We start from the raw sequence: 20,325 nt of genomic DNA, 5'->3' as shown, positions 1-20,325 counted from the left end.
ATTATTTTATTTGTAGAAACTATTATTTTATTTGTAGAAACTATTATTTTATTTGTAGAAACTTATTTTATTTGCAGAAACTATTATTTTATTTGTAGAAACTATTATTTTATTTGTAGAAACTATTATTTTATTTGTAGAAACTATTATTTTATTTGTAGAAACTATTATTTTATTTGTAGAAACTATTATTTTATTTGCAGAAACTATTATTTTATTTGTAGAAACTATTATTTTATTTGTAGAAACTATTATTTTATTTGTAGAAACTATTGTTTTATTTGTAGAAACTATTATTTTATTTGCAGAAACTATTATTTTATTTGCAGAAACTATTATTTTATTTGTAGAAACTATTATTTTATTTGCAAACTATTGCTTTATTTGCAAATACTATTATTTTATTTACACTCGTTACGCTATTAAGTGCAAACACTTGCGTTATGAGGCGTGTGTTACGTTTATGTCTTCCACTATTACTTTATTTGCACGTTAAGTCTTTATGCATTGCCTTGCACCGTTTGCTCACGAGAGGGCAGTGTTAGATTGCCATGTATTATTGTGCCAATCCGTAGTCTACTATAGTTGTAAGTCTAAGTATTTATTCATAGAAAATGCAGATACTCCAGGAGTTAGGGTTAACAGCTATTTTTGAAACTTTCCGTGCAGAGAGGGTTCAACCTGACATCATTAGACACCGCCTTGACTACATGATGTATGTGGACAACTCAGAAATGTTCTGCAAATAAAGTAATAATAGTGTTTGCAAATAAGATATTAGCATTTGCTAATAACATACAGAATGTAAATAAAATAATAGTTTTTGCTCATAATAACAAAGGATGTAAATAAAATAGTTATGTTTGCACATAAGAACTTAAAGAATGTGACTAAAATAATAGTATTTTGCGATGTAACATACTTTCTGTGGACCTAAGACACCTGTGGCTTGCCATAGTAACTTTTAGATGTATTACTAAATACTATACAAGATGAATTGAATTAGACTAACCTTATCAAGGATTAATATTACAGGATGTCTATGTGTTGATTTCAATGAATAGCTGCCTTCTAACTTCTTGGTTAATTTCTGATAATCTTCGTAGATGGTTGTCAACTGTGGCGTGTTCACGGCTAGACCAATTATTGATGACAGACCTTGTAAAGCTTGGTGTTCAGATAACCATCCATTGCCTTCTACCAGTAACTGAAAAATAGGTTAATCATAAGTTGATATTTCCCTGCTATGTAAGTAGATTAGGGTTCATATTGTCTTTATATACCAGTAACCCAAAACATAGGTTAATCATAAAGTTGTACTGCCTTGCTATGTAAGTAGATTAGGGTTCATATTATCTTATACCAGCAACTGAAAAATAGGTTAAAGGAAGAGAAGGTCGAATCAAACACATTTGCACTTTTAGATATCTCAACTTTGAGTTTTTAACTGATACATGTGTAGGAATAAAATGAAACGTATATAAAGTTATGTGACTGAAATGTCAAAATTCTGCTATGTTGAGCTTCACTATGTGCTGGGAACTTTTGCCACAAAGGATGCTGGGAAAACTCTCTGCTTGTGACGTCATATCATCCTATACGTCCATTTGCATCTAGATGTAGGTGTGTGTAGTAGCTGTTCATCATTGACAAACATGCCAAGGTGTAAATATAACGGATGTAATAATCATTTTCAGGACGATCGTAAATCATTTTCATCATAACTGATCCACAGAGACACCCAGTATTGTGTAAATTTTGGCTGCAAACTGATTTATCTAAAGAAAAGGTGATTCAAGTACCATTTGAGTTTATTCGGCACCACTTTAAACCATATATTTATAGTGTTATAGGTTCATGTTTAAATCAAGTGATTTCCATGGAAATTTGGACGTGTTGCGTAAATATCACATTGTTTCATATTGCCCACTTTTATAGAATTTCCTGATGTCTGTTTGCTCCATAAACATAACCTTATCAGTTTTGTTCTAATTGTAAGCCTGTACTGCAACATGATCTGGAACTCTAATATTGAAGATACTATAGTAATACTTGGTCAGATCGGGATTTGTATCGCCTATTATATTATATAAGGCATGTTATTGCACAACAAATTGACTACATTTTAGCATGAATGTTACGATGTTCGCATTTCACTTGGTACTGTATTTCCCATCCGGGAAAGCCATTTCCCATTTATTGTAGCTGTGACCCAAGCGTGACATCAAGATGCCGGGTGAACAAGTTCAACTGACAAGGAATTTATTCAAGATAGCAAACATTTTACTATCTCTGCAAAACATATTTTCAACTGGAAATTGTACTTATCTGTCCTTGTGCTTCTGTCATGTGTTCACATTGTTTCTTTTGTTTTTCCTCCCAATTGAGATACGTTGGATATCATGTCGTTTACAGTAGATAAATAGCATTGTGCTGTTATTTTTTAAATGAATCTGTGGACTGTACATGTCTAGTTAGTGAGCCTTTGTAGATTTTGGCATCATGATACCTTCAGTGTTATGTCAGATGAGATAAACCAAAAGAAATTGTCCCAACAACAATGTAAAAGTAATTTATATGGAGAACAAAACCATGGTCGACATCGCTAGAATTTAGAAAATATTGATGTGGGCGAGTTCATTACATAATATCATTTATCACTGTCACAACCAAGGTCTTTCGGGTTCAAGAATCCCGGTTAAAAATGAAACTCATGGTTAAGTCTGATCAGGCCTCGAAATTAATTTTTTTGCCCACCTGCCCATTGGGCATGTGACTTTGAAAACAAAGAGATATAGATTTGTTAATTTCATCTTTGATAGGCTTGTTTTGTATCGCAATTGTTCATGTTTTTAAAACAATTTTTCAACCATGTGTTCCCAAACATTATTTGTTTCTGGAGGTGCAATAAATGATTATTATTATAAAAATTATTACATTTATTGTGTGACTTTGCCATAAACTATTGTGTGATTTAATCAGGAGTACTTACATTCATTCTGAAAAAAGTGGCATTGATATCCTTGCAATTTTTCAAGTTATCCAATGTAACTTTTGGAAACATTTGGGTGATTGTCATCAGTGTGCTAGAGGAATTATCATATTTACATGTCATTGATTGAATTTCAAAGTCATTACTTCTACAAAATACTTTTCTTCACTGTGAACTTGTCAAAATGATCCAGACAACATGTAAACATTTCTAGACCTCACAGTACTCCTTTGGGATTTACTGTAAAAAGTGATACTGTAAACATTTCTAGACCTCACAGTACTCCTTTGGGATTTACTGTAAAAAGTGATACTGTAAACATTTCTAGACCTCACAGTACTCCTTTGGGATTTACTGTAAAAAGTGATACTGTAAACATTTCTAGACCTCACAGTACTCCTTTGGGATTTACTGTAGAAAGTAATACTGTAAACATTTCTAGACCTCACAGTACTCCTTTGGGATTTACTGTAGAAAGTGATACTGTAAACATTTCTAGACCTCACAGTACTCCTTTGGGATTTACTGTAAAAACTGGTACTGTAAACATTTCTAGATCTCACAGTACTCCTTTGGGATTTACTGTAGAAAGTAATACTGTAAACATTTCTAGACCTCACAGCACTCCTTTGGGATTTACTGTAAAAACTGGTACTGTAAACATTTCTAGATCTCACAGTACTCCTTTGGGATTTACTGTAGAAAGTAATACTGTAAACATTTCTAGACCTCACAGTACTCCTTTGGGATTTACTGTAAAAACTGGTACTGTAAACATTTCTAGATCTCACAGTACTCCTTTGGGATTTACTGTAGAAAGTAATACTGTAAACATTTCTAGACCTCACAGTACTCCTTTGGGATTTACTGTAGAAAGTAATACTGTAAACATCGGTAACATGCAATGCATGTGTACAAAGATAAGACTCTGTTGGTTGACCTAGCAGTACAGTATACATCGTACCACATTAGGCCTATGCTGCGTGAAGCTGTGATAATTTCATTTATTGCACATGTGCAATGAACAAAGAATGTCTCCCAAGGTCATGCATGTCATGGGTCATGAAATGATGATACAACTGATTTAAAGTTATAAACTGGTCAACACACTTGTTTTTTGAGGAATGCAATCTGCATTTTAACAATTTGAAGCATAATTTTGCAACTGATAGAAACATTCTGAGCTAACATTGCAACACAATCTACCGGTTCAGTTGGGCAGGTCTTTCCAAGATCTTCCGGTCCAGTCTGAACATTGACAGGCCATGGGCCACTGGGCAGGCATTAATTTTAACCCCTACTGATTGATGAATAATAAAACTATGTGTTTTCACCATGCACAAGAGTATTTTGCCATTCCCCATTGGATACATGTGATATCTAACACTTGACAGCATGTTTAATTTTGATAAAACAAATGCATTTTTTTGTGTCCTCAATACAGCAGAGTTTTATCTCGGCCATCTTTATGCAAATTTCAATGCTTCTCCAAAGATGCAGTTTTTAATTTAAATTATCAAATGTAATGGATGACTTGCAATGTTTGCACCTTGACTCCAATGTAATGGATGACTTGCAATGTTTGCACCTTGACTCCAATGTAATGGATGACTTGCAATGTTTGCACCTTGACTCCAATGTAATGGATGACTTGCAATGTTAGCACCTTGACTCCAATGTAATGGATGACTTGCAATGTTTGCACCTTGACTCCAATGTAATGGATGACTTGCAATGTTTGCACCTTGACTCCAATGTAATGAATGACTTGCAATGTTTGCACCTTGACTCCAATGTAATGGATGACTTGCAATGTTTGCACCTTGACTCCAATGTAATGGATGACTTGCAATGTTTGCACCTTGACTCCAATGTAATGGATGACTTGCAATGTTTGCACCTTGACTCCAATGTAATGGACGACTTGCAATGTTTGCACCTTGACTCCAATGTAATGGACGACTTGCAGTGTTTGCACCTTGACTCCAATGTAATGGACGACTTGCAATGTTTGCACCTTGACTCCAATGTAATGGATGACTTGCAATGTTTGCACCTTGACTCCAATGTAATGGATGACTTGCAATGTTTGCACCTTGACTCCAATGTAATGGATGACTTGCAATGTTTGCACCTTGACTCCAATGTAATGGATGACTTGCAATGTTTGCACCTTGACTCCAATGTAATGGATGACTTGCAATGTTTGCACCTTGACTCCAATGTAATGGATGACTTGCAATGTTTGCACCTTGACTCCAATGTAATGGATGACTTGCAATGTTAGCACCTTGACTCCAATGTAATGGATGACTTGCAATGTTTGCACCTTGACTCCAATGTAATGGATGACTTGCAATGTTTGCACCTTGACTCCAATGTAATGGATGACTTGCAATGTTTGCACCTTGACTCCAATGTAATGGATGACTTGCAATGTTTGCACCTTGACTCCAATGTAATGGATGACTTGCAATGTTTGCACCTTGACTCCAATGTAATGGATGACTTGCAATGTTTGCACCTTGACTCCAATGTAATGGACGACTTGCAATGTTTGCACCTTGACTCCAATGTAATGGATGACTTGCCATGTTTGCACCTGAACTCCAATGTAATGGACGACTTGCCATGTTTGCACCTTGACTCCAATGTAATGGATGACTTGCAATGTTAGCACCTTGACTCCAATGTAATGGATGACTTGCAATGTTTGCACCTTGACTCCAATGTAATGGATGACTTGCAATGTTTGCACCTTGACTCCAATGTAATGGATGACTTGCAATGTTTGCACCTTGACTCCAATGTAATGGATGACTTGCAATGTTTGCACCTTGACTCCAATGTAATGGATGACTTGCAATGTTTGCACCTTGACTCCAATGTAATGGATGACTTGCAATGTTTGCACCTTGACTCCAATGTAATGGATGACTTGCAATGTTTGCACCTTGGCTCCAATGTAATGGATGACTTGCAATGTTTGCACCTTGACTCCAATGTAATGGATGACTTGCAATGTTTGCACCTTGACTCCAATGTAATGGATGACTTGCAATGTTTGCACCTTGACTCCAATGTAATGGATGACTTGCAATGTTAGCACCTTGACTCCAATGTAATGGATGACTTGCAATGTTTGCACCTTGACTCCAATGTAATGGATGACTTGCAATGTTTGCACCTTGACTCCAATGTAATGGATGACTTGCAATGTTTGCACCTTGACTCCAATGTAATGGATGACTTGCAATGTTAGCACCTTGACTCCAATGTAATGTATGACTTGCAATGTTTGCACCTTGACTCCAATGTAATGGACGACTTGCAATGTTTGCACCTTGACTCCAATGTAATGGACGACTTGCAATGTTTGCACCTTGACTCCAATGTAATGTATGACTTGCAATGTTTGCACCTTGACTCCAATGTAATGGATGACTTGCAATGTTTGCACCTTGACTCCAATGTAATGGATGACTTGCAATGTTTGCACCTTGACTCCAATGTAATGGATGACTTGCAATGTTTGCACCTTGACTCCAATGTAATGGATGACTTGCAATGTTTGCACCTTGACTCCAATGTAATGGATGACTTGCAATGTTTGCACCTTGACTCCAATGTAATGGATGACTTGCAATGTTTGCACCTTGACTCCAATGTAATGGATGACTTGCAATGTTTGCACCTTGACTCCAATGTAATGGATGACTTGCAATGTTTGCACCTTGACTCCAATGTAATGGATGACTTGCAATGTTTGCACCTTGACTCCAATGTAATGGATGACTTGCAATGTTTGCACCTTGACTCCAATGTAATGGATGACTTGCAATGTTTGCACCTTGACTCCAATGTAATGGATGACTTGCAATGTTTGCACCTTGACTCCAATGTAATGGATGACTTGCAATGTTTGCACCTTGACTCCAATGTAATGGATGACTTGCAATGTTAGCACCTTGACTCCAATGTAATGGATGACTTGCAATGTTTGCACCTTGACTCCAATGTAATGGATGACTTGCAATGTTTGCACCTTGACTCCAATGTAATGGATGACTTGCAATGTTTGCACCTTGACTCCAATGTAATGGATGACTTGCAATGTTAGCACCTGAACTCCAATGCACAAACTTGAAGCCGACTGAGATCAAAGATTGTTTACATGTAAACACATATCATCTAGCGTTGTCAACCAACACTACACTCAGGTGACTCAATAAAATGTCACTGAAATGAACAAAATGCTACATCTTAATTCCTAATTATTAAATTCTAGTCGAAACAAAATTGATCTTACATTTGTGTAGCCATCAAACTCAATCAGGTGAGTATTGAGTAGCGCTTCCCAAGGAAACAACACAATGCAATATAAATACTAACAACACTGTGGGCAAGTTCACTGTTCGTGGATCAGTGAGGCCCGTGATGAAGTCTTGGTAAGGTCCAGTTTTATGTGTACAAGTACTCCAAGTTCTGTGGTTATCAAAGTCACCATGGCTATGATTTACTTCTTTTAGAAAAAATACAGAAGTCAGATTTTCCATGGCCACGTCAGTATTGAATGCTACGTTCCCCTTTAGAACGTTCCCTTTGTTTATAGTTCAGACATATTGTGTGTTGTCACACTAAATTCGATGACCATTCAAATCTTAGCGAAAGTATACTACAAATTCATTGTAGCAGAAAGTTTTGTTGGATAACTGTCCCTCTTGAAAACTTTTTACTTGCTTTATTTCATTTTCATATTTCATTTTCTTTTGATTGGGTTCATTACCATCCATACAGTGACATAGTGGTTTCACCGTCTTCTTTCAAAGCATGACTGTGACCTGTGTTCATATTTAAGTTGATACAGATGTACATGTATCAAAATGAAAACAATCGACTCTCAGTACCACGGAGAGAAAAAGATACAATTGGACTACGTATTGTATTCAAAAAAATTACAATCATACTGAAGATATTTTACGACACTAACTTGCCTTCTTTTTAAAACACCAATTTAAAGCTTTTTATGTTTTCTGTCATTTAGCTTTGATGGCCACACCCGTGTGGAACTCAGGTAAATTGATCAGGAAGTGGTAACATTTACTGGCTTTATACATGGAATACTTTTCCCTCAGTCATAGAATGACATGATGTCACAATTTCTCAAAGTGAAAACTGACGGGTGCTGTATTTAATGGCAAAATGGCGACATACATATTAAACCTTGTTATATCGGAAGCTAAAAGCAATTTTTAAGCTATACCAAACCTATTGAAGTTCAAAAAAAATGGTATAAATCACTTGTCACACATTTATTTTATCAATAGAAATTGCAATGTCATTTGATTGGACATTCACTTTAATCATAAGTTGATATCACACTGCTATGTAGGTAGGTTTTCAGAAAAGCACACGTGACAACACTACAATGCAGGGTCATAATAAGTTGATATTGTCCTCATAGTAAGTACTAACCTGTAACAGCTGTAATTGCCACGGTGTTAAAGCAAGTTCTCTATGTTGTTGGTGGAACATTGTTACTTTTCTTGCTATGTCCTCAGATGTCTTGTCGTCGTCTACATTTCCTAGTAATAATACCTTCCAGTGTTCCAATACACTGTTCTCTACATCACTTAGTAGTATCTAGTAATGAAAGCAATATAGATATATAGATATGTAATAGTATAGTATCTAGCCAGTATTCTCAACTCTGTCTAGTAACTTTGAACTCTTTCCTAAAATATCTAACAAATAAAATACTCATTCCTCAAATTCTGAACTCTTCCTAATCCTAGTAACAATACTTTTATTAAGTTTTGAAATAAATGTATAGAATTTCCTAAATTTCTAGTATGTAATATCTAAATAAATAAATTGCCCTGGGAATTCATTTTTCACACTTAAAGTTATCTAGCCATGAAGTTAGCCCTTTACACAATGTACCTTTTCTGTTCCACAATAATGACAATATTACAATGTTGATAGATATCTACTTATCTGATTGACAAATTAATATATTTTCACTGGTTCTATGTGTATTTTTAACTCTACGTGTATACATATCTTTATTCTTATTCAGTTTAACCTTCGATGATGAAAGACATTGTACAAAACTTACCTCCAGCCTGTCATCTAAATCTTCTCTTGTTGTCCACCAAATTTGTTTGTTGGTTTCTTTAACACTTACTTTACTTTCTCGTAGAATGCTGAAAAAGTCAGCAATGATTTGGTCCAGGTTTCTACCATAGTTCTGTTGATAAACAAGTAAATGGAATATCATGAGTCAAAGTTTGAATGCCAGATGGTCTAAGTTTGAATGTCATGATGGTCTAAGTTTGAATGCCAAGACGGTCTAAGTTTGAATGCCAAGACGGTCTAAGTTTGAATGCCAGATGGTCTAAGTTTGAATGTCATGATGGTCTAAGTTTAAATGTCATGATAGTCAAAGTTTGAATGCCAGATAGTCTAAGTTTGAATGTCATGATGGTCTAAGTTTGAATGCCAAGACGGTCTAAGTTTGAATGCCAGATGGTCAAAGTTTGAATGTCATGATAGTCAAAGTTTGAATGCCAGATAGTCTAAGTTTGAATGTCATGATGATCTAAGTTTGAATGCCAAGACGGTCTAAGTTTGAATGCCCGATGGTCAAAGTTTGAATGTCATGATAGTCAAAGTTTGAATGTCATGATAGTCAAAGTTTGAATGTCATGATAGTCAAAGTTTGAATGCCAGATGGTCTAAGTTTGAATGTCATGATGGTCTAAGTTTGAATGCCAAGACGGTCTAAGTTTGAATGCCAGATGGTCTAAGTTTGAATGCCAAGACGGTCTAAGTTTGAATGCCAGATGGTCTAAGTTTAAATTTCATGATAGTCAAAGTTTGAATGCCAGAATGTCATGATGGTCTAAGTTTGAATGCCAAGACGGTCTAAGTTTGAATGCCAGATGGTCAAAGTTTGAATGTCATGATAGTCAAAGTTTGAATGTCATGATAGTCAAAGTTTGAATGCCAGATGGTCTAAGTTTGAATGTCATGATGGTCTAAGTTTAAATGTCATGATAGTCAAAGTTTGAATGCCAGATAGTCTAAGTTTGAATGTCATGATGGTCTAAGTTTGAATGCCAATACGGTCTAAGTTTGAATGCCAGATGGTCAAAGTTTGAATGTCATGATAGTCAAAGTTTGAATGTCATGATAGTCAAAGTTTGAATGCCAGATGGTCTAAGTTTGAATGTCTTGATGGTCTAAGATTGAATGTCATGAGTCAAAGTTTGAATGCCAAGATGGTCTAAGTTTGAATGCCATTATGATCTATTAAAGTTTAAATGCTATGCCAATGTTTGACTACCATGACAGTTACTGTCTGATCACTGTAATACTGTAGTTAAATTTTTAATATCATGTCAAAGTTTGAATGCTGTGATGGTCACGTTTAAATGCTACAATAGTTAAAGTTTGGGCTGGCAAAATGGAAATCATTCTCACTTCAAACTGATTAAAATCCAATGTAGATGTCGGCTAATTATTCATTGTTATTTCACCTTGGTATTTTTGCTTGAATTGACCTTTGTGATACATGTTTACATTTTGGTCTTGATGGTCACCTCTACATCTGAACCCAAGCCCATGCCCAATCAGTTCTGCTAAGTGATCCACTCAGCCAATCAGGTAGCGTCTTATTGCAGTACTTTGAGCACTGTCACAACAGTTGAATATCAACAAACAACATTGGGTGTTACATCAGACGTGTATGAAATGTATTCATCATATTTATTTTTGGTATGTCCATTTGTCGTTTACAGGCATCTCAGGAATTTCTTGGACAACAACTTACCGAAGTTGGTAGGTAATTATTCAGTAATATTGAAAGTTCGATCGACAATTACCGAAACACATGTTTATTTTGTAAACGATGTCGCTGCATACTGATTCAGCAGAAACTAATTTCCTCATTTCTTATATTTACAGTTTACACAAACTGCGCAATAAATTTTGGGTTTGGATACGTATACTTTCTGAAGGGTGACTGCTTGGTGTGTCATGGGTGTAAGAACAATAAAATGATAGAGAAATATAGAAATATCCAATCATCTCATAAAAAAATAAATGTATGTGTGCTTTCTTGAACCACTATTCATAATGTACTAACAGAATTATCATTCTCTCCTTGCTACTCATATTGAAAGATCCTTTGGTTTCTGTCAATAAAATGGTGTCTTCCGAAATACTTCCCATGCTAGGCCCCGGGGGGTACCACTGGCCAGGTCTGGTAGGGGTGTGTGGCCAATGCTGTCAGCCCCGGCCCCATTTTAGACCAATTTGACCCAAAACCAATACCCCGTTTTAGACTGTTTAACTTTTTAGAAGACCCCAATTTAGACCAATATTGAACACATGGTTGAATGATGGATGCAATGTTGTTAAAGGCCAAGGTCCACTATATAAAGAGGATTATGGGTAATGTATGCATATGCGGGAAATTCAAACTGCTGTAAGGAGCACTGACTTTGCCCTCGTGTCTTCATCCAATTTTGCACTGAAAAAGTTTCACATGGCTCTCATATTTCATATATACTGTTTGTAAATATATAGTGATGCAACATGAGTAGAAATAACTGACGTTAACTAAGTTTGGTAGCCAATATAGCAGGTTTACCGTGAAACTGACCCAAAATTTGTTTCAAATTTGTCTAGTAAAAACCGTTGGCCAGTTGTCAATTAGGCTTACAAGTTACACAAAGCATGATAAGACACTGTGAATGGTGCAAATAAACAACATGTGAAATGCCAAATACCGAATGCAAACAATACAAGCGAACAAAAGAGTCTGTGTGCACTCTGTTAGCCTGATATTTTGCCTTTGCGAACGGTACGTGAAAATGATACATTGTTACTGAAATAGAATGACATAAAATGTTTCTCAGTTTGATCGATGTACGTTCTGGGCTGCTACACTCCACAATTTCATACAACTTTTTGTGCGTGCGACAAGTGTTTTCTGTCAAGTAGTTGTGTCGTTGACGTACCTATACCTAGAAGGCAGTGATGTAGATAATAGCCGGTTGCCTACTATACCAGTCACAACGCCCAGCTATAACTTGTAAGTATAACCACGTACAACAGTTTAGTTGTGGGACCGGCTAAGGAAAGTACTAAAACCTGACGACCATTGAAAAAAATTCTAAGGTCGGAAAATTAAATATGAGTTTCCCAGAAGTACTAATAGCAAGTAAAATACCCAAAGTGTAAAAAAAAAGAAATAAATTCATAATTATTTGAAAAACATTTGAGGATTACACGGTAAAACAAGATTGGCCACGCTGTCGCTAGAGAAAGCCTTCAAACTAGTTTCATAGGGACCGGACGTTGAAGGAAGCGCAAAGCGAAGTGTGAGGTTAATGTGACATCTCATGAAACAACGAAAATGGATATGCACATGTATGTCATAGAACACTGTCCTAATACCAACTTTAAATGAGATCTGTTTAAGCATGTCTGAGTTATGGCTTTGGACATGGAAAATTCACAAACAAAATGGCTGGCAGGCAGCCATATTGGATCGTATCACGACGAAAATGGTTATACACATGTATGTCATAGAACACTGTCCTAATACCAACTTTGAATGAGATCTGTTCAAGCATGTCTGAGTTATGGCTTTGGACATGAAAATTCACAAACAAAATGGCTACCAGGCAGCCATATTGGATCGTATCACAATGAAAATGGATATGCACATGTATGTCATAGAACACTGTCCTAATACCAACTTTGAATGAGATCTGTTCAAGCATGTCTGAGTTATGGCTTTGGACATGAAAATTCACAAACAAAATGGCTGGCAGGCGGCCATATTGGATCGTATCATGACAACAATGAATATGCACATGTATGTCATAGAATACTGTCCTAATACCAACTTTGAATGAGATCTGTTAAAGCATGTTTGAGTTATGGCTCTAGACAGGGAAAATTCGCAAACAAAATGGATGCTAGGCGGCCATATTGGATCGTATCATAAAACAAATTGACGTGCATATGTATGCCATAGTATGTTGCCCCTGTATCAAGTTTGAAAAAAATCGGTCCAGGCATCTCCAAGAAACAGCTGCGGACGGACGCACGGACGGACGGACGCACGGACAGACGGAACCCAATCCAAAAGTCCCCGTTCCGGACTTCGTCCGCGGGGACTAAAAACGAAGAGAGGAAGCAAAATGTAGCACTGACAGACAAGATAGACGTACGGTACGTGTACAGGAGGCGAGGTACACAATGTGGTGCAAACTGGACAATGATCGTGCGTGTCACGTATATGGGCATCAGATGTAATACATGTAGCTAACCAAATATTCTTGGAATGCAGCCTTTCTTGTAACAAGTATTGGAATATATTTCGATCAAGAATTCCCATACTTTCAGTTAAATTTTCTGATGACCCGAAGCAAGACATGTTTGAAACATTTAGTGCGACATTTGATACTGATAAACGAGTGATATAATTCATAAACAAATCTAACGTTGGCAACTCTTTTATTTCTGTAATGATCATCAAATTTCAAGGACAACTGTCTATGTTGTACACATAGATCATACATCACTGCCTAGTCTAGTTCTAGCTCTGTGCATGTTGTGGAGATGAACGTAACGCGAACTGACAAGACTACAAGTACAATCATGGAGGCATCATAAATATTTGTTTCATTCAAATTTGAAAGTTGAGAAATCGTATTAAATTCTTTCCAGATTTCTCAAAAATCGTTTCCATATGTTTTGGCACTATCCAGCAATAATCCTCGTCATGTAAATGACATCGACTGACATCGTAGTCAAACATACGCACGGAGACAGAGCGGAGACCAAACAAGAGTCCGTACTCACCCCATCACGACGTATGCATTGATGCGTTTGTTTAGAAATAGTTGGGGTGGTACTCGTATACATCGGGATAACTTGGAAATGCACATGTTTGTGATTTTATTGACTGTTTTCTGAGATGGGACATTGGATTTGGAAATACAAGTTTAATCAATCATAAAACAGCCATAACAGATACTTTCAAAGAATTAGAACACGGAAGGAAAATAATGGGAACATCAATGACATTTCTACCAAACTCGAGATCGCACGTAGCTAGCTACCTAGTGTATGGAAGTGCAAAGCTTAGTCCGCTCTGACCCGTGCGATACTTGTGAAGTTAATTTTGAAGTTTTGACGATTATGTTGTCAAAACACGACCTACATGTAATCTGTAAAAAAAAAATTTCATCTATCCAACGATTTTGGTGTGATAACGATCGACCAAATGCCGACGCCAGTGTGTACGTGTGCAACTGTAATCTAGTACCTTGTACAAATGATACAAGTAAGTAAGTTTGTTCGTACCCAAGAATTTCAGTTTACAATTTCAATGATACAAATTGTCACTGTGTAATAGTGTTTGGATCGTGTTAGAACAAAATATAATTTTTCTGGTTAAAATTTGTATGTATAAGTTTATAGAAATACGTGTTTCACCCAGACTGGGGGTCTGGCCGTACGTACGCACCGGAAAAAAACGTAGCAGAAACACTGCCACTAGACTTGAAAAAAAAATATAACAAGGGACTCTTCGGATTATGCAAGAACTACATGTAACCAATATGTGTGAACAACGACTAATAAGTTGATAAACTACCTGGGTCGGATTTACCAAATGCTCCTCCCAGATAAACAAACAAATTCCGTTGCACATGCGCAAACCTACTTCCGTAGTGTGGGCACATAGCCTGTTTGGACCTTGGCCTTTAACGTAACAGTGCATTATGGGGCGATATCTAATACTAAGCATTTCTGAGGGTGTGCATGCTATCTCATAGTCATGAATTAGCAGGGAAAATCCCTGAACTAGTCGAGAATTTATTAAGGATCTCCTTCCAGAACCTCATTTTAGACCAAACAAAATGAAAAGTGGACCCCATTTTAGACTCATTAGCTCTCAAAAGACAGTACCCATTTTAGACCAAAGGGCAAAAAACCATACCCAAAAGGCAGCACATATACATATACACAATAGGTGGGAGTACCACTCCCCACCCCCACTCGCTAGGCCTTTCTTTGTTACATGGCAGCAAATTTATACTTTTTTTATACAAATAGTGTGTGTTCTGTGTACATGTAACATCAGTATGTATCAAATTCAAAGCTCATATCGTGGTAGAACTTGTCAGATATACACCACAGAACAACTGGAGAGCTGCAGTCCATGCATGATGACCTAAAATCAAAATCACCTAAGCCATGTAGTAGATCACGATGTAGAAAGACAAGAGAAATATCTGATGCCTTTATTGTTCCATGTACATCATTAGGCTGTTATTACCTCCCGTAAGGGTATGGGAGGTATTAAAAGGGGAATGTCTGTCTGTCTGTCTGTCTGTCTGTTTGTCTGTCTGTGTCATCATTTTCTAACAATTGGCTGGCTCAATTGTAATGAAATTTGGGATATATAATCTTTAGGGTAATAGCTAGACCTGATTAGGTTTTGAGCCAGATCTGTTAATGTTTAATTAGAGAAATTTAAAATATTAATGAAATCAACTAATTACGCAATATCATAAGACTGCATGATTCAATTTCAATATAATTTAGTATATTCATTAAACATAACAACATACATTTGTCCTATAAAATTCGTTGATGTATCTTAGAGCATTAATGAATAATTTGCATAATTAATTATTTTTGGTAATTAGGCTATATCTTCAAATTCAACATAATTTAGTACATACATTAGCTATAAGAAAACACATATGTCCTATCAAGTTTGTTGATGCACCATACAGTGTTAATGAATAATTTGCATAATTAATGATTTTCGGTAATTAGGCTATATCTTAAGAATACATACTTCAATTCCAATATAATTCAGTACACACGTTAACCATAACAATCACATATGTCCTGTAAAGTTTATTGGTGTACCTTTCAGTGTTAATGAATAATTTGCATAATTAATTATTCTTGGTAATTAGGCTATATCTTATGACTGCATGCTTCAATTTCAATACAATTCAGTACATACATTAACCATAACAATCGCATATGTCCTGTAAAGTTTGTTGGTGTACCTTTCAGTGTTAATGAATAATTTGCATAATTAATTATTCTTGGTAATTAGGCTATATCTTGTGACTGCATGCTTCAATTTCAATACAATTCAGTACATACATTAACCATAACAAATTGTGTATGTCCTATAAAGTTAGTTGATGTACCTTACAGTGTTAATGAATAATTTGCATAATTAATGATTTTCGGTAATTAGGCTATATCTTAAGACTGCATACTTCAATTTCAATACAATTTAGTACATACGTTAACCATAACAAAGCGGATATGTCCTATAAAATCTTAGTTTGAATGAAAAATTTGCATAATTAATGATTTTAGGTAACTAGGTTATATCTTAAAAATGCAAGCTTCAAATTTCGTATAATATGATACGTACATCAACCATAATAATACGCACCTGTCCTATGAAGTTTGTTGCTACAACCTTTTCCTTTAATGAATATTTTGAATAATGAACGATATTCAGTAATTAAGCAGTATCATACACTCTTACATACATTAACCTAAGAAAGCACGCTTGTCCAAAAAACAAAGCCTGTTACCATAGTTTTTTAGTTTAATGAGTTATTTGCATAATTAGTGATTCCCTTAAGGGAGGCATTCAGTTTAAATCTGGTCTTTTGATTGGGTTCATTACCATCCACATAGTGATCACATGAAGCGGTTTCGCCTTCTTTCAAAAAACGAAGCTCTACCATGGTGCCGTATCATCTCTGATCTTAACATGCTGAAGAGAACTATGGCTAGACATGTCTTACAGTGTGAAAATTTTATGTGGGAGCGTGACGTGTTGAGTGTACTGTGCTGTGTCCATATATATTAATGACTTTATTCCCAGATACAAAATAATAATACAGGGCTTGGGAAAGGGGATCGAAAAATAGTTGTCTGCCACTAATCTAGTTCAATCCCATCAATACATACGATAATCATCAAAATACAAATATTATCTGGGCATCTGCACTGTTTCGTTGGATTTCTGATATTTGCAAAGCTTCTACAAATAAAGGAAGGGAAGAAAACAACAACAAAACAAAACAAAACAAAAACTGAATACATAAAGATTTTGACGCAAAAAGAAGAAAAACAGATAATTTTTGTTTTAACACTAGCTATGTGCTGTTTCCAGGATAAATTCTTATCAACTACAACTCCAACAAAAGATGCACCTTCTACCTCATGAATCACAGTGTCTTTCAAAGTCAGTGTTCCGGTGATCTCAATCTTAGTCCTATTACTTTCAAAGTCAGTGTTCCGGTGATCTCAATCTTAGTTCTATTACTTTCAAAGTCAGTGTTCCGGTGATCTCAATCTTAGTCCTATTACTTTCAAAGTCAGTGTTACGGTGATCTCAATCTTACTCCTATTACTTTCAAAGTTAGTGTTCCGGTGATCTCAATCTTAGTCCTATTACTTTCAAAGTCAGTGTTCCGGTGGTCTCAATCTTAAGACCTATTACTTTCAAAGTTAGTGTTCCGGTGATCTCAATCTTAGTCCTATTACTTTCAAAGTCAGTGTTACGGTGATCTCAATCTTACTCCTATTACTTTCAAAGTTAGTGTTCCGGTGATCTCAATCTTAGTCCTATTACTTTCAAAGTCAGTGTTCCGGTGATCTCAATCTTAGTTCTATTACTTTCAAAGTCAGTGTTCCAGTGGTCTCAATCTTAGTCCTATTACTTTGAAAGTCAGTATTCCGGTGGTCTCAATCTTAGTCCTATTACTTTCAAAGTTAGCGTTCCGGTGATCTCAATCTTAGTCCTATTACTTTCAAAGTTAGTGTTCTGGTGGTCTCAATCTTACTCCTATTACTTTCAAAGTTAGTGTTCCGGTGATCTCAATCTTAGTCCTATTACTTTCAAAATTAGTGTTCTGGTGGTCTCAATCTTAGTCCTGTTACTTTCAAAGTTAGTGTTCTGGTGGTCTCAATCTTAGTCCTATTACGTTCAAAGTTAGTATTCCGGTGGTCCCAATCTTACTCCTATTACTTTCAAAGTTAGTGTTCCGGTGATCTCAATCTTAGTCCTATTACTTTCAAAATTAGTGTTCTGGTGGTCTCAATCTTAGTCCTGTTACTTTCAAAGTTAGTGTTCTGGTGGTCTCAATCTTAGTCCTATTACTTTCAAAGTTAGTGTTCTGGTGGTCCCAATCTTAGTCCTATTACTTTCAAAGTTAGTGTTCCGGTGGTCTCAATCTTAGTCCTATTACTTTCAAAGTCAGTGTTCCGGTAGTCTCAATCTTAGTCCTATTACTTTCTAAGTTAGTGTTCCGGTAGTCCCAATCTTAGTCCTATTACTTTCAAAGTCAGTGTTCTGGTGATCTCAATCTTAGTCCTATTACTTTCAAAGTTAGTGTTCTGGTGGTCTCAATCTTAGTCCTATTACTTTCAAAGTCAGTGTTCCGGTGATCTCAATCTTAGTCCTATTACTTTCAAAGTCAGTGTTCCAGTGATCTCAATCTTAGTCCTATTACTTTCAAAGTCAGTGTTTCGGTGATCTCAATCTTACTCCTATTACTTTCAAAGTCAGTGTTCCGGTGGTCTCAATCTTAGTCCTATTACTTTCAAAGTTAGTGTTCTGGTGGTCTCAATCTTAGTCCTATTACTTTCAAAGTTAGCGTTCCGGTGATCCCAATCTTACTCCTATTACTTTCACAGTCAGTGTTCCGGTGATCTCAATCTTAGTCCTATTACTTTCAAAGTCAGTATTCCGGTGGTCTCAATCTTAGTCCTATTACTTTGAATGTCAGTATTCCAGTGGTCTCAATCTTAGTCCTATTACTTTCAAAGTTAGTGTTCTGGTGGTCTCAATCTTAGTCCTATTACTTTCAAAGTTAGCGTTCCGGTGATCCCAATCTTACTCCTATTACTTTCACAGTCAGTGTTCCGGTGATCTCAATCTTAGTCCTATTACTTTCAAAGTTAGTGTTCCGGTGGTCTCAATCTTAGTCCTATTACTTTCAAAGTCAGTGTTCTGGTGATCTCAATCTTAGTTCTATTACTTTCAAAGTCAGTGTTCCGGTGGTCTCAATCTTAGTCCTATTACTTTCAAAGTTAGTGTTCCGGTGATCTCAATCTTAGTCCTATTACTTTCAAAGTTAGTATTCCGGTGATCTCAATCTTAGTCCTATTACTTTCAAAGTTAGTGTTCCAGTGGTCTCAATCTTAGTCCTATTACTTTCAAAGTCAGTGTTCCGGTGATCTCAATCTTAGTTCTATTACTTTCAAAGTCAGTGTTCCGGTGGTCTCAATCTTAGTCCTATTACTTTCAAAGTTAGCGTTCCGGTGGTCTCAATCTTAGTCCTATTACTTTCAAAGTTAGCGTTCCGGTGGTCTCAATCTTAGTCCTATTACTTTCAAAGTTAGCGTTCCGGTGGTCTCAATCTTAGTCCTATTACTTTCAAAGTCAGTGTTCCGGTGGTCTCAATCTTAGTCCTATTACTTTCAAAGTTAGCGTTCCGGTGGTCTCAATCTTAGTCCTATTACTTTCAAAGTTAGTGTTCCGGTGGTCTCAATCTTAGTCCTATTACTTTCAAAGTTAGCGTTCCGGTGGTCTCAATCTTAGTCCTATTACTTTCAAAGTTAGTGTTCCGGTGGTCTCAATCTTAGTCCTATCAATCAATCAATCAATCAATCAAACAATTTATATAGCGCCTGAATCCATTACTCAGAATGTTCAAAGGCACTTTATAGGATACTAAAAAGAGTTCTTATCAAAATGCTCTCATAAAAAGATGAGTCTTAATGTCTTTCCTGAACTTGTCCAGAGTTGGTGATTGACGCAGAGCAGCAGGCAGACTGTTCCATAATTGCGGGGCAGCACGTGAAAAAGCACGTTCACCATATGATTTAAGTTTACAGGGTGGGATGTGTAATAGACCTTTGTAGTTGGAGCAAAGTACACGTGGAGCATGCTTATAACTGATCAGGTCCGATATGTAACTAGGTACTAGGTGCAGCATTGTTGAGAGCTTTGTAGGTCATCAAGAGTAGTTTGTAGTGTATTCTGTAGTAGACTGGTAACCAATGTAGATCCTTGAGAATTGGGGAGATATGGTCTGATTTCTTGCGGCGTGAAACAATTCTGGCCGCTGAGTTTTGAGCGTGTTGTAGATGAGTAATGTCTTTAGATGCTAAACCATATAAGAGTCCAAAGATTAATGGTGTCAAATGCTTTGGAGAAATCTATAAATAAACTCATTGTTGTTTTCCCCTTATCAATT

General features: G+C 36.3%; 1 protein-coding gene across 1 annotated transcript in view; it reads right to left on the bottom strand.

The window, feature by feature from the left end:
- Positions 1-20,325, bottom strand: part of LOC144445422 (separin-like) — a 179,089-nt gene that overhangs the window by 41,968 nt on the left and 116,796 nt on the right. The window contains exons 16-18 of the mRNA XM_078134961.1: positions 9,111-9,242; positions 8,468-8,635; positions 1,013-1,207 (exon numbers count right to left, since the gene is read on the bottom strand). Coding sequence (XP_077991087.1) covers positions 1,013-1,207; positions 8,468-8,635; positions 9,111-9,242 — 495 coding nt within the window. The remainder of the gene's footprint in view (positions 1-1,012; positions 1,208-8,467; positions 8,636-9,110; positions 9,243-20,325) is intronic.

This window comes from Glandiceps talaboti, chromosome 14, assembly GCF_964340395.1.
Source record: "Glandiceps talaboti chromosome 14, keGlaTala1.1, whole genome shotgun sequence".
NCBI classification, from domain to species: Eukaryota; Metazoa; Hemichordata; class Enteropneusta; family Spengelidae; genus Glandiceps; species Glandiceps talaboti.
Note: the sequence above shows the minus strand (reverse complement) of the source record. Positions and strands in the feature narration are given on the sequence as shown.